Source organism: Phaethon aethereus (genome assembly GCF_964289735.1).
Source record: "Phaethon aethereus genome assembly, chromosome: 14".
Taxonomy (NCBI): domain Eukaryota; kingdom Metazoa; phylum Chordata; class Aves; order Phaethontiformes; family Phaethontidae; genus Phaethon; species Phaethon aethereus.
This window is the reverse complement of record NC_138590.1, coordinates 1242680-1258400: the sequence shown is the minus strand read 5'-3', so window position 1 is coordinate 1258400 and position 15721 is coordinate 1242680. Positions and strand designations below refer to the sequence as shown.

General features: G+C 40.8%; 1 protein-coding gene across 4 annotated transcripts in view; it reads right to left on the bottom strand.

Annotated features, from left to right (window-relative positions):
- Positions 1-12664: 12664 nt before the first annotated feature.
- LOC309409823 (protocadherin alpha-C2-like) overlaps positions 12665-15721 on the bottom strand; it is a gene marked incomplete at its 3' end in the record, with an annotated part of 92708 nt that continues 89651 nt past the window's right edge. For all 4 annotated transcript variants that reach the window (XM_082006051.1, XM_082006052.1, XM_082006053.1 and 1 more), the window contains exon 4: positions 12665-12975. In XM_082006051.1, coding sequence (XP_081862177.1) covers positions 12665-12975 — 311 coding nt within the window. The remainder of the gene's footprint in view (positions 12976-15721) is intronic.

Below are 15721 nucleotides of genomic sequence, written 5' to 3'. Positions count from 1 at the left end.
ACCATTTCTCTAACAGCACTATGCCCGGTCATTTCCCGCAGCAGAAATGTGCGAAGAACAGATGCTTTATTATTAACGTTGCTTGGGTGGAAAAGAAATAGTGCCTGTTAATGCCTTGAATCTACGTGTGCCTTTTCTTAGCCTTATTCATAGTGAGTCATGATGACCTTATATTAGCAGAAAAAAAAAAGGCAGTGGTATGATCACAGTGACCTCACTGGACATATTTGAGTAAGAAGGTCATCTATGCGGCTGTAACAGAAAATGCCTTTTACTGACTGAGGAAAGCAGTGTATGTAATAATGCACTGTTTTCAAAGCATGCCAACACAGGCAAACTTGCCCCCAGCTTTTATCGTGATATGTTAGATTTCATTACTGTTAAAAGCTAGAGACTGAGGAAGACCTTGTGCCATTTGCCTACTACATGATCAAATTCCTATTTTATTTCTCTTATTTCATGCTTGTCCTTGTCATACAGAAGATGATCTTGACAGCATGTCTACATTTTGAAGGGTTTGTCCTAAGTTACCAGTCAGACAGAGAAATGTGAACTGCCACATCTCAAAGAGCTGAAAATGGTGAAATGAAACATTCATAGTTCAAAAATCAATACCTTTAACTCTTCTATTTCTCTTCACATTTACAGAAAAGCTCCCTTATCTACAACTCCCTCACAAATCTTGTCATGTGTCAAAAGCTCCAATTCTTTTCTAATAATTTCTGATGCTTTCTGAGAATAGGACAATCAGAGCTCTTGAGAAAAAAGGAAAAGTGTGTCATGTATGTAATTTCATACTAAAGCGAACAGTTCTGAAGAACTGTACTGATTATGTGAGCAACTAAAAATTAAACCACTGCAAAATTTCTAGTCTTTTGCACCAGAGACTGGGGAACGAGATACTTGAAAGTAGAATTTAGGACTCAGTTTGCAGCAGCACGTACATGGCCTTGACAATTAGATTTGACATTTCCCTACCTCCACTACACTGCATTTGGCAGGAGCATTATATCGAATATCACACTTCCCTGTGGCCCGAATGAAACATTTCATTACAATCCTTACTTCAGTACACCCCTCTGTCAATATAAGGGTAAATATTTATGAGATAAGAAACAAGCTCTGAGAAGATGAGCGCGCTTCATTCTACAGAACCTTGACGGGTATGAGAAATTTCTAGATAATTATCTGCCAAAAATGACTGTAAGAAATGAGAACACTTCTAGACAGGTTTCTAATGTGCATGGATTTTGACTAGCAATTGTTATTTTATTAAAGTATTGGCCCAGCAGCTTCACCTGAAATGATTGTTCTACTATGTTAAGTACAAAATAAACCTCTGCTGTGATAATACGACAGCCAAAACAGAAAAATACTACAAAGTGCAACATGTGAGCGTCTGTTTACATACGTTTACATTTTTGTATGTGTAAGTGGACCTGGAGCTGATGGCAGGTGAGATAGATATCTTCATTCAAGAACAATACAAGAATTGTCTGAGGTCCCTTCAGTGATTGATTATTTTAACACCTCTTGGAACTCTAGAGAGAGACCAGTGAAAGAGGCCAAATGGCACAAGCTAGAAAATTATAGGGCAACAGGCCTGAAATTTGTCCCAAGAAAAATTAAGGGACGACTAGTACAGTATGCAAACAGTAAAGAATAAAACTATGGCTCTATGAAAAATGTGTCTTGTCAAATGAATACAATACAATTTTTTAACATATCATTGGCTTGATTTATAGAGAAAACTGTGCTAACAAAAAACCCGATCAGTTTGTGTGCCTTAGTTTTACACAACAGTAATCATATATAATAAAGCTGTAAACTGGCTACAAATGTCTTACAGCAGATAGAATGCAGCAAGTAAGTGTAAATCTTTCTCTGGGATCTTCTATTCATCTCCAGGGTATTTCTTCTTCACCAAATGCTGCTAAATTAATAATGCAGAAGAACTTATAAAATTATTTAAGGAAAAACACGCAGATGGCACATACTATTAAAATAGAAAATGAGAGTCTTAGTTATACAGACTAACCTGAACTGGTTTGGAAGGTGGAGAGCAACTGAGCCACATATACTTTACCACATCCAAAGGCATTATCTTATATGATCAAGAATGTAGGTCATGTGTCTGACCAGAGGAATCATACCCATAACAGCCAGGTATTGAAAAGGGCTTTGGACTAGTCAGCAAACCAGCTTATGGGAGCTTATGCTTAATATATCAGTTAGGACGGTCCCTGGATGTGTAAGTGTTGCCCACGCATGGCAGGGAAGTATTGGGACACTAGTCAGCGGAGGCTGGGTATGTTTGCCACCTTGGTCTGTGTCGGCCCTTGTCCAATCAACTTTACAAATGGCTAAAAACCTGTGACCCATCAGTTGCCAGAAAGGAAGGTACATAACTTTTCAAAATATTTAAAACAATTTTCTGAAACAAAGCTTGGGGTAGGTGGGTGGGTAGGAGAGCAGAAGAGAAGCCAACATGATAGGCTTAGATAGGAAGCGTTTGGATCGTCTCCTCATTTTTGAAGATGTGTCTGGACATGGGCACAAATCCAGTCTTGCCAAACTTGCCCAGTTCTGCATTTTAAAACAAGTTTTTGGAGGAGGCTAGGGGATCTGGACTAAGGCAGGAGGAGGTAGTGCATAGTTTTCACTACGAAAGTCTTTTATTTGTATAGAAAATACAGAAAGATGTAATTCCCCCCCATGCATTTAAAAGAGGACATAGGACCTGTGGCTGAGCTAACTTAGCAGAGGAGAGGAATGACAGCCCTGACTTCACCCAGCTGCACAGACATGAAGAGACATTGTGAACTTTCAGGATGGGCTCAGGAAAAAGACTATTTGCCATTTGGGTGGGTGAGCATCAGAGTATGTGTCCAATTTGCCACCATAATCCCACCATTGATTGGCAGCATGTATGGATTTTGTAGCTAGCCCTATGCCTTTGCACAGAGCAGGTGCCAGCAGCCCAAAGCCCACTGGCATCTACAGTCAGCAATATAGATATGTATGGTGGAGCATACACATGACCTTGCAGAGTGAGGTCAGGGAGTAAGGACAAGAGGTTCTGGGGTTATGAGTTTTTAGTACACTTTTTTTTGGGGGGGGGGGGGCGGGGAGGGATGAGACTTAGCATAACATAAAAGTATTCCAGAGTCTACCCTGTGGGGTGTGCAGCTGTCCTGTAAGCGTTCATTGCACAGCATACCACTTGGGCTGCCCACACTTACACCTGCAGTTTGCCTGTGACCTATTGATTATTTTATACAGCTGCATGATTCTGGTAGGCACTGTGGCAGTGAGCGCTTCACCACAAAACCCGCTTGCTGTAGGGGTTGCACTTTGTAAGTTCATCAATGCAGAACCAACTGCACCATCAACATTGATCAGGTTGTGAAGACTTTGGCGTTACAGCACTGCAATATCCTCTTCCAGGTTGCTTTGCGTTAGCCTGGGTGTGTACTAATGAATGCTGGCACCTACAAAACATGGTTTGGCAGGTTCACAGGGGGAGCCCAGCAGTGCACAATAAAGACCTAAGCAAAGATACTTGATAGGAATTTTATTTTTTTCTTAGGTACAAACAACTGGAGCAATATAACTCACAGGTCAGCAGTTCCTGCCATCAGCCAAATAGTATGTTTGACAGCTTTGCAGATGATATGGGCTGTCCATTTGTTGAAAGCTTGATTGATCCAGGGGGCCATTAGCAAGCTCTATAGGCAGAATGGCCCCTCCCTCTGACTGAAAATGAGTGCATTTAGTGCCCTGAGTGGACCTGCCACACTTTGAATCTCCGGTATCTTCTAATGTAGTGGAAGGATTCACCCACATAACACTCCCACTACTTTCTGGTTAATAAATGTCTCCTTGTTTGTGCTGCTGGACAGAATCTGACCCTGTGTGACCAGCTGAGACCTGTTTTGCATGTGAAGGGAGCCTGAGGATAAAATAAAACTGATTTCAACTTTTTGTGCCATTTACTCCCTAAGAACAGAGGGAGGTACTTACACCTGCCAGTTCTCAGTGCAGTCACCCTTCAGGGTAAAATTCAGCTTATCTTCAGGATTGCATTTATATTGCAACTGCACTCAATTAGATTAAGAAGAGATTGTTACATGTGGCTTTGGAAAGATCAAGGTAGCCTTTGTGATGCTTGGTGGCAGCTTAAATTCAGTCCTACAAAGAACTTTCTGAGTCTACAGGTAGCTGGTCTAACGCAATTTACACACCCTTGGGGTTAGGCAGCTCCTCTTTATCGTGTAAACACCCATCAGGAGCTTTGTGGATCACTTTCTCAAATGTCAGTACCTAAATGCTGCAAAATCCCCTTTTAGGCATCTAAGAAAACAAGCAGAATTTAATGGTTTTAGGCTTGTCCCTTATCTAACATGCACCCCAGGTGATTTCCACACTTCAAGGTAGGGAGTTGAGAGCAAGGTCAGCAAAGTTAAGCCCCTTCATCCTGTCACCACACAGCCCTGGTGCCAACTGAACATGCCCACAGCTGGGGTTTGCAGTATCTGGGAAGAGCCAGGTTGGCATAGCTGCTCTAGGCAAGGCCTGAGCCTCCTGTGCCAGCCCTCAAGAATGAGGTCTTGGGTCTTCACTGAGCCTAAGGCTGTTTGCACCATAGGTGATGAAGAGGAAAGTAAACACCAGTCAGTAATGGCTTTGACAGTGTAGATAATCTGGGAGTAGGATTGGTGATGCGTGAAAAGCCTTAAGTCCTAGTGTACAGAATTGGTTTGATTCATAACTGCTTAGCACACCTTTTCACATGTAGAGAGACTTCAGGCAGGATTCTTGAAACACTGACAGAAGGAAGTTCTTCAAGGTAGGGAGTGATTCATGTCTTCCTAAAGGAGGGTTATGATACACTGGGGGTTTAGTTAGGACATCAGATTACATCTACACATATTTTCAGTCTATCTTCCCCCAGAATTGCACATATTTTTCCCACTGAGGCTGCACTGAGTGGAATTAGAGTCCCAGAAAAGCTGAAGGATTTATCTAACAGGAAAACTATTGCAGGTTTAAAAGTCTAGGGTGGCTGTGATTGATGTGTTTTAACAGTTACTATGTCTTGTCAGCCTTCTTGTGCAGCACCATTCCTGTAATTAATGGGCAAGGACTTTCTAATTCTCCTCGGTGCAGCTCAAGTGGTGCCAAGACACTTGAAGGGTCCATAAAATATCACCAAAAGATATGGAACAGGGCTACCAGGGACAGCTCTAATGTTACCCCATCTCAGTGCTGAAGCTTGAAATTTGGTGTACTGCCCCAGCATTGATGCAATACTTACTTCTGAGCCCACAGGACAGCCCTTCAGGGTCTCACATTTGGTAGGAGATTCAGATATTATTCCTGCTGGAGTGGCGCATTGGAGACATGGGCTTTCACCCTTCACCTAACACAAGCCTCATAGATGTGCCCAACACACCATTTATGTACCTTATTGCAATGGTATGCCTGTAGGATAACTCTTCCTACCTGACAACATCTCTTCATGACATGCCCCTGGCTCAATGTCCAGATGCAGATCGGTGATGAGCGGTGTCCCTCAAGGGTCTGTATTGGGACCCTTTAAGTACTCTTTAATATCTTCGTCAGTGACATAGACAGTGAAATTGAGTGCACCCTCAGCAAGTTTGCAGAGGACACTAAGCTGAGTGGTGCAGCTGACACACCTGAGGGACGGAATGCTGTCCAGAGGGACCTGGACAAGCTTGAGGAATGGGCCTGTGTGAACCTCATGAGGTTCAACAAGGCCAAGTGCAGGGTCCTGCACCTGGGTCGGGGCAACCCCCAGTATCAATACAGGCTGGGGGATGAAGGGATTGAGAGCAGCCCTGCCAAGAAGGACTTGGGTGTACTGGTGGATGAAAAGCTGGGCATGAGACTGCAGCGTGCACTTGCAACCCAGAAAGCCAACTGTATCCTGGGCTGCAGCCAAAGCAGCGTTGCCTGCAGGTTGAGGGAGGGGATTCTGCCCCTCTGCTCTGCTCTGTTGAGACCCCACCTGCAGTGCTGCGTCCAGCTCTGGAGCCCTCAGCACAGGAGAGACATGGACCTATTGGAGAGGGTCTAGAGGAGGCCACCAAAATGCTCAGAGAGCTGGAACAGCTTCCCTGGAGAAGAGAAGGGAGAAGGTCTCTGGGGAGACCTTTTTGCAACCTTCCAAAGGGAGCTGATAAGAAAGATGGGGACAGACTTTTTAGGAGGGCCTGTTGTTGATAGGACAAGGGGTAATGGTTTTAAACTAAAAGAGGGCAGATTTAGACTATATATAAGGAAGAAATTTATCATGATGAGGGTGGTGAAACCCTGGCCCAGGCTGCCCAGAGAGGTGGTTGATGCCCCATCCCTGGAAACATTCAAGGTCAGGCTGGACGGGGCTCTGAGCAACCTGCTCTAGTTGAAGGTGTCCGTGCTCACTGCAGGGGAGTTGGACTAGGTGACCTTTAAAGGTCCCTTCCAACCCAAAGATTCTATGACTACATGATTCTATGAGTCTATGATTCTATGTCCCACCCCCCTCCCCCCATAACAGATGTTATCATGTTGAGGAACAAGTGAGTTGAGTGGTAGGAGTGACAACAGACTTATGGCTCCTCTATTTTTTATGAAGGCCAGCTTAATACCTCCAACTCTTTGTCAGGGTCCTGGTTTTAAAATCTAGTTTTCAAGCCTAGCACGTCTGTTTTGTAATATGCTCCAGACATCAGTTCTTAAATGTGTATGAGTTGCTGTCTTTTTTCAGATAACAGTTACATAGCTCTGGGTGCCACTGGCAGGCAAACATTTTTAATATTTGCCAAGCTGTGTGACTTCTGCGAGATGTTTACTGCACTACATCTTTGTCATCTTTTGATGTTAAAACCTGTGTCAGAGTGATTGCATGGAGGCAGTCCTGGGATAGGAAAGCGAATCCACAGTGCAGTGTGAGATAGACTCTTCTCACCATTTTGCAGAAGCAATTGTGTGGTACTTCATGCTGAAAGATTCCTTTCATTAGCTCTCTAAGCCAGCCAAAGGCATCTGAACTACACATATTCCAGAAGTAGGTGCATAATGTCACCATAGTAGCATCACCTTGAAAAAACAGATAGATTTGCATAATAGGCTTTACTTAAGCAGTGTTACCAATGACAGTAGGTGTTGCAGTATTCTGCATAACAATATAACCAGGCCTCAGATTTTTATATATGTCTATATAAATGCTTGCATATATATATATAGATATAGATATGTATTACACACACCCCTATCTGCAAATGTAGAGCAGTGTCACTGGATCCTCTAGTGAGGGATGGAGGCCATAGAGAGGAGAAAGAACTCAGGAGAGCAGAGAGTACAGCATCCCCATACCAAGAGCTAATGCAAAATTTATTAATATGCTAAAAATACTGGTTTTCTAGTATGTTGGTTTAAGCTGCATAAGGTCATTAAATGTGATAAAGCATTTATTTCGTTACAGCTATTCTATGCACTCTTGGTATGTCCAATTGTGTGAGCACTGTGCAAAGCCAGACACTCAGGCATGTGTGAGCATCATACAGGGACTAATATATACCAGACACCATATCAAGCCCTTCATATATGCAATTTATTATTGTACTGCTTGGAGTCTTCAGCCTATCCTATACTTTCCAGAGTGTATACTTGTTTAAACTATGTGTGATGATATCAAAATGTTGTTCAGCTGTTCACTCATTTCTCCTTCAGAGACATGTGAAGGAAAAAACAAAAGGACTTCAGTGTACACCTAGTTATTAAAACTTTTGATCAAAGTGATACTTCAGAGGGATAGAACACCCCTCCTATCAAGAAAGGCTGAGAGAGTTGGGGTGGTTCAGCCTGCAGAAGACAAGGCTCTGGGGAGACCTTATTGCAGCCGGCCAGGTCTTAAAGGGGCTTACAAGAAAGATGGGGACAGACTTTTTAGGAGGGCCTGTTGTTGATAGGACAAGGGGGAATGGTTTTAAACTAAAAGAGGGCAGATTTAGACTAGATATAAGGCAGAAATTTATCACTGTGAGGGTAGTGAAACCCTGGCCCAGGTTGCCCCGAGAGATGGTAGATGCCCCATCCCTGGAAACATGCCAGGTCAGGTTGGATGGGGCTCTGAGCAACCTGATCTGGAAGAAGATGTCTCTGCTCATTGCAGGGTGACATTTGAAGGTCCCTTCCAGCTCAGACTATTCTATGATTCTATCATTCTGCATATTTACAGGAGCCTTAACAAAACACGGGACTCTTGGCACTGTCTTTAAAAAATGCCTGTGTCGAAGAATGGCCAGTACCTTCCAAACAATTAAATAACAGCAAAACTGAGGAACCTACTCATTCTTCAGGACTCAAATGAGGATAATGGCTCAGCTCCTTCCTGAATGCTTGTCTCACATGGGATACTCAAAACTGCTGCTAGGGGAGAAGAGGATAAGAAAGGAAGATTGTACATGGTTTATTTTACCCAGTTGTTGACACAAGCTTGGTTACAACCTGGATTAAAATAAGTGAGGCCAACTGTGTAAAAGGCAGGCAGTAATTGACTTTACATTTTAAGCATGTAATTACAGTTTGAGAACAGGTGATTTTAGAAACACAGAAAGCTCTAACTGAAGTGCTTGGTGGAATGAAGCAGGAAGAATCATGGACTCATTTTGAACTTAAATATGTTACATGTAGATTAGGGAGCTAATAAAATGAGGTTCCTGGAGCAAACACTATTTATTGGAACCTTGAGACTGTTAAGCCCCAGAATGGGCAGATCTAAGTTTTTGACCAGACAACATGAATTATGTATGCTATAGAAATTGTACCAATAAGCACTGTTCTATAAAGGCAGCTTACATTTCTCCTGGGGAGAAAGTCAATTAACCATGTAAAGGCTTTTTCAAAAAATGGAAGCAATTCTTGAAACACATCAAATGAGTGAAAAACAGGGAGAAATGAAAGATGATCCTAAAAGATATCAAAGCTGGCTGCAATTAATTCCATAATGGTTTTTCATATATGAAATTTGGGAAATGCATTTTGGGTTCTATGTTATTCCCTTTTTGCAAGATCATTGGAAAACTTTAATTGCATCCCCTCCTGTGATATGCAATGACCCAAATACTGAGCAGAAAGAAACTGCACAAGACTAAGTCTTAGAAGCCTAATGTAAAATGAGATATATATATTTAATGACAGGATGTAATTAATATACAACATAACTCACACTTGATTATTATAAAAGCCCAATGGTTTTGGCCACTGATCTTGTATGCATAAAACCCAGACTTCCAAAGACAATATGCTCACAAAAAATACATGATTTCTGAAAGGAATAAATTGTCCAAGTGGTAAAAAGCCCGAAAATCATAATTTCCTTGTTAACAAATTCTGCAGTGTATTTTGTCTTGCTCACTTCATTGTCAGCAAGATAAAAGAATTTTTTTTTTCTTGATTCTTGTTGGTCTTGGCCACCACTTATAATCCTCAATTCCCATTGTTGTGTGGTATTTAAACAGTAACTCCCAAAACCGTGGCAGAATGTGCAAATTCTGGCCACCACACCAACCCGGTCCTTCAAAAATACTTCCCACCAAGGGTTTCTCCTCCTCCTGGACATCCAGAATCAAGGATGTCAATGGTACCATCTGTATACTAGTTTTGAAATAGCCAAATTTCACTTAAGACATCTCAGCATTCCAGTTGTATAGAAGGTTCAAATATGGAAAAATCTTTTAAAAATCTGGTGAGGTGCCTGATCCAGTCTTCTGATAACACAGTGAATCTGTGTAATATATATTCTATTGGTACAATCCAGCCTCTTTTTAATCAATTCCAGCAAGAGCATCTCCTCTCTTGTCCTCTGAGAGTATTTCCTCTGTTCTATCAGATCTCCATACTGGAATGCTTATCTTCAGATGTTCTGCTTTTCTCTATCAAGTCATGCAAGCGTACAGTCCTCCTGCAGTAAGCACCTGCAACAAAGCCAGCACTGGCAAATGTAATTTTGTGTTAAAACAGACAAATTGGGACATACTGCATCTCTTGGTTCATTCTGATAGAAGTAATCCTTGGAAAACCAGCTGTGTATGACCACAGATGAAAAATGAATTAATCATATTGGCCTGTATAGAGGAAAATACAAGCACTCAAAAGAAAGAAAAAATTAATTACGATCTAAAAATAATCAGATGTTAAAGATTCCTGTACAAATTAAATCTTTGTGCTGGATTTTTGCCAGAGGCATTGAGGAGAACTACTTTATCATGAGTACAAAACAACAGTATCCTTCTGTGTGTTTAAGTTACCATTGTAACTCCAGTTTATGAACATTTTGGAAACTGTTGGATTAGTCACCACATAAAAAAAAACATGTCTAAGTGTATTTGCATAGCACACTTGCATAAAAGAACAGCTCCCTCCCCAGATCTTAATTTTTTTCCTTTTGACCTGCCTTTAAAACTGAATCAAGGATTCTCTTTGTCAAGCAGCATCTTTTTCATTGCCAGAAGATTTCTTTTGCTACTAGAACAAGACTAGTAGCAAAAGAAAACTCTAAATATACCATATGAGGCCATTGGTGGTTCGTGCTTTGAGATATGAATTCTTTTATTAGAGCTTTACCTCCTGTGATGTTTTAAGATCTGCTGCAGGTTCTTAAAAATTAATAGGAATTGTCCTATTTTGAACTGTCAGCAGTTTGGAAACTTAAAACATCCAGGACATGTCTCAAGAAATCCGGTTGTTCTCTTTGATCCTAGATTAAAGGGCTTGTTAGAAATTTTAGAGCTATGTAGTTTCTTACACAGTTCCAATTAATACGACACTTGAGCTTTATTCTGCGAATGTACAATAATGTAGAAAACTCCTTGGAATTCCCTCATCAGCTATATTCTATTTAAAAATACATGTATTGGTTGTATAGCAACATCCTTAACCACATTCAGTACTCCATTTATACCCTTAGGTTTAGTAATTCGCAGAGATTTAGCTTCACAGAGTCTTACCAATAAATCCCAAAATGCATGCATGGCTTGATTTAAGAAAGATATTTTACTTGTGTTTCATACACAAAAAACTGATAATCAACAGTGGCTTAAAAAATTAACACTACTCCACTTTTTCACAAGTGTACAAAAAAGAAATAATGAATTTACATTCAACGGTAAAGCTTAAATTCCACTCTAATAATAGTTGCATTGACATTCACATACACAAGCACAGAATAAATATTTCAGGATTCTTATAAGAGCATACAGCATACATACAGTACTTGAATTTTACATAATGAGTGTTAATAGGGTCAGAAATTCATAATCTTATAGAAAAGTAAAACTAAAATCAGAAAAGGTTGTGTGGGAGGTAACACCAAGGTACCACACAGAGCTAGCAGATTAGTAAATCCATTTGTGTGAGGAGTTTGCGTCTGCTTCTTCGTATTAGGACAGTTTGTTTGCAAAGGTGTATTCAAAGTGCAGATTAATGCAAAAAAAAAAGAGAAGATATTCTTGTATTTATTAACACATGCAAGAGGCAGCCCCCAAGTCACCCGACAGAATAAAGCTGTTATTGGCAAGTGGCCGATATAATACAGATGTTTCAGGCAATTTTTCTAAAGCACTTTAATAGCAGCAATTGTAATTTATAATGGCTCTAGACTGACTTCTGTTTGGGTTAAAGGGCATCATATTTCTTTAACATTTACAGCTATATTTCTTTATAAATAAATATCTCAGATAACAAATAGCATAGTTAATGTTTCTTTTTTCTCTCTTTTGCATAAGTGTCGTGGAAAAACTCTGACCTTATCAGAGACATAATGTGCAAAATAATGTTAGAGTGGAAATAGGGACACAGAGCATCACAGTCAGTTACATTCCTGGGATGTCAGCCCAGCCCTTCTTACACTCAGAGGGCTAGCCTTGCCAGGGTAATGCAGGGCTTCGAGGAACAATTTTCCCAATGGCTTGCTTGGTAAGAGATAAAAATTATGGTATCTTAAAGAGCTGTAAATGTGAAGTTTCATTTGCAGGAGCGTGTACAATACGTCATGTATAGGACTCAGTATTGCCACACGGTGACTTCTGAAGATTTGAAAAGCCTGGTCATCTCCTTTCAGACATTTTCTCCCCAGCCTGAACATCTTTGAACATTCGTGTTCATTCGGTGTTTCCTTTGTTGCATATTTACCAGCTCTTCTTGCATTTTATAATCTGATCTCATATCACCTAGCTGACATCTGCACACAAATATTTCCAATCAGATAAAGGGTGCACAACATTAAAACTTTTAAACCTGTCCTGTAAGTGTCATCAAGACAGGAGCACAGGAACCACAGTGCAGAGTCCAACCTCTCACTGGCTGTACTGTGAAGAGTCTCCTTTTCGGCGTAGGAGAAAGGAAACTTGTGTCTGCTTTTTAGATTCTGAAAACAAGCCAGAGTGGAGAAAAAGAGTTAACACCAGACTTAATAAAGCTTTTAAGACAAAACCTGTTAAGCAATTTAGACAGACACTGAATTTCCTGCTGATTTTCTCAAGTCTGTACATACAGGAAATTGGTTAACAGTAGGAAGAAGTTGGGAGTTGCTACATAGGAGAAATCTGCCATTATTACAAAAACTGGCTAAGTGGGTTCTTTCAGTATAAAACCCTCACTGGTCACTGTTCTCAGTGGTGCTGTTGCCCTTTTCTTTTTTCTCCTGAGTCTTGTTTCCCTTCTTCTTTTTCTTCTTTTTCTTGGTCTCTTCCTTCTTGCCAAAGGTTATGAAGTCACTTTTGTCAATTTGGCTGTTTGGTGGCTCCTGCCGGATGGAGATGATTGCAGGAGATCCTGGGATAATGAATTTGTCTGGCAACTCACCAGGACCACCTTGTCTAGGATTGCCCGGTCCAAATTTAAAGGTCCAGCTGTTGCTGTTCACACCAGCTCCCACTGGGGGGGACACCTCTCCCGCCTCAGGTTCTGAAAAAGTCGAAACAGCAAGAGAAGTTTAATGCATCATTAAATACAAGTACTCAGTGAGTCTCAGCTTCCTAGTTGGAAGCTATGGCTTTAGCCTGCCTCTGTGTTGGCTCTTGGTTGCCTGATGGCTCACCTGGGTGTTATTGACTGGTTCTTGTCCAGGCTGCTCAATGCTAGTATTTACTGACTCACTCCACATACTGCTGGGCCCAACATGCTCTGCATCCCTTGTTGTGCCTTGAAATACAGCTGTTCTCTATGTTTCTTTTGAATTTGAAGTGCGTTGAATAAGAGAGCACTGTGATGCAGCCCACTGGGGTGTTTTATAGCATGAAACACAAGCATGTGCATTGCAAGGCACAAGGGAATGTTTGAGAGTGTCAAGTCTTTTGGGATAGGGTTAGAGGAGTGTCCAGGGCAGGGGGAGTCAGCCTTGGCAGTATGCACATCCATGCTGGATATCTTAGCAAACCACCCTGTCAGCTGTGCCCAGGACTCCTCATGGAGGGAATGAGTTGGTGCATCCCAGAGAGGAACCTGAGAGCCAGCTAGCACGTATGTATGTATGTACATATGTATGCAATGTGGCTGATAAGCAGACATGGCCCTAGAGCAAAAACAGGAGTGAACTGAATTGTCTGGGTAGAGATACCGCAGGACTCCTTCAATCAGGGTGGAGAAGCTGGTCTCAGAAATATCGATAGTCTTCTTCAAGGCAAGGCCCTTGCAACCTGTTCTTTTTTTGCCAGGAAATGGGGTGACTCTTATAAGAGAGTTGTAAATTTGTTCTAAACTATGAACTTACAAGCAAAATGGGAAATCAGAAAAGGCTGGTGCCAAACTTGTGGTAAGGTGTCAAGAATGGTTCAGAAGTAAATAATACTGCAGTGAGTTCTCAAACTGGGGAAGTCCTCACTATTATGTTTCCTTTTTCTTAGCACAACATATCACAACATAAAGGTTGAAAAACAACAGACTGGTGACTAACTCTTGATCCTTTGAATTGGTTTGGTAGAATGGTAGATTACAATATTTTATAGTGGCAAATATAAAGAGAAGTTCTGTCCCCAGCTTTAGGCTTGCAGTATGAAGCAAGTTTTAATTTTATTTCCATGATTTTGACAAGAATGAGCTAATCAGATTGAAATGTTTATGTACGTTGCCCTGACAAGGACAATTTTCTAACATAATGAGATGCAACACAAACCAGGTTCATTCATGAGAGAAAGTCTTAAAATCTGACTGTTTTCTTTTTTCTTAAACTTGAAAATTCTTTGTAATTTATATAACTCCCAATTTTGAATAGGAACAGCATATCCATTTTAGTGTATCATTTCAGGTATTTAAAGGATTGTGATCAGGGGAAAGCTCAATGCTTATGCATTGATGCTAAAGCCCTCAAATCTGATGAATATGTTCTTATCTACACTTTTAAAGTGCGGTATCACAAACACAGGACCTGTCACCTTTGTAACACCCCCAGCCACCCACAATTTCTTGCAATACCACACAAACGATGACAATACCACTGATCCGATTAAGTCTCAGCGTTGTGTATTTTGCATCAGAGCTGTCCAGTTGAATAGGTAAAGATGTTTGGGGTAAAGAAGGGAGGTGGGATCTGCATTGCTACAAGGAAGGGTTGGAGAACCAGCTGAGAGGGACTCCATATCCCTCAGAAGAGGAGACAAGGACACAGAAAAGAGGAGAAGAAACAAAGAAGTCTTAGGTCTCCCACGGGTGAAAGAGCGCAGGAAGAGAAAACAAAGTAGACAATCTAGAGGGAGATCTCCAACATTTTGCCAGTCCAGAAGATGCTATTCAGTAAACCTCATCTACTGACTGCTCTGTACCCCTGCAGCAGTAATGAAGAATACTACATTTACTTTAGCAGCCATTTCATGAAATGAACAGCATCTCCTGCACTTCTTATTCTTTTATGATTCTTTATCTTCTGGAATGTTTTTCGGACAACTTTCTATTTTATGAAATAAAATGCACGTCATGTGTGCAGACATAAGGCTCTCCTGGTTCAAAATCTAAAGAACACATTCTGCTGCTTGACAATCTTTCTCTTGTCTGGCAGCAAAATAACCACTGATTCTTTTTTAAGCTTTTCCATACTTACACAGTATGTCCATGTTACAGAGCCAAAGAAATGTGTATACATGACACATCAGAACTGTCTCTGAGACCATCTGTGTAATAGGCTTGGCACATGGAATCTTTGTACAGGAGGTGATATGACTGCTTTTACAATGTGATGTTCAATCAAGAATAAGAAGAGCCTGTACACTTTTTTTCCTCTAAGACTGTATTTAATGATGAAGAAGATTTGACTTTGGCTTTATGTTCTTTCCAGGAAATGCTGAAGTTCTTTTAGTGACCTTAAGCTCCCTATTCTCAAATATATTTTTTGAACTTATTATTAATGTGGAAGTTCCTCTATCTTATCACCTGTAGTTTTTCTGTAAATTTTTCAGTCTTAACTATCAACTTCAGATTTTTTACATGTTTGTTGTTGATAATAGCAATGTCTTAGCATGCCCTTTCATGCTAAATGCATTAATATGAACCAGCTTCCACTTCTGCTTAATAAAGGATTTTGGTCAGGTACCTTTCATACCACTTTTGTTTCTTTGAGATGATAAATTACAAAGGTAAATGCTGTGTGTCTTGGCCTTTTTCCAAATTATTAATCAGTTGTCTTTCCCCAGCAATACAAAAATATGAGCTTTCATATCGT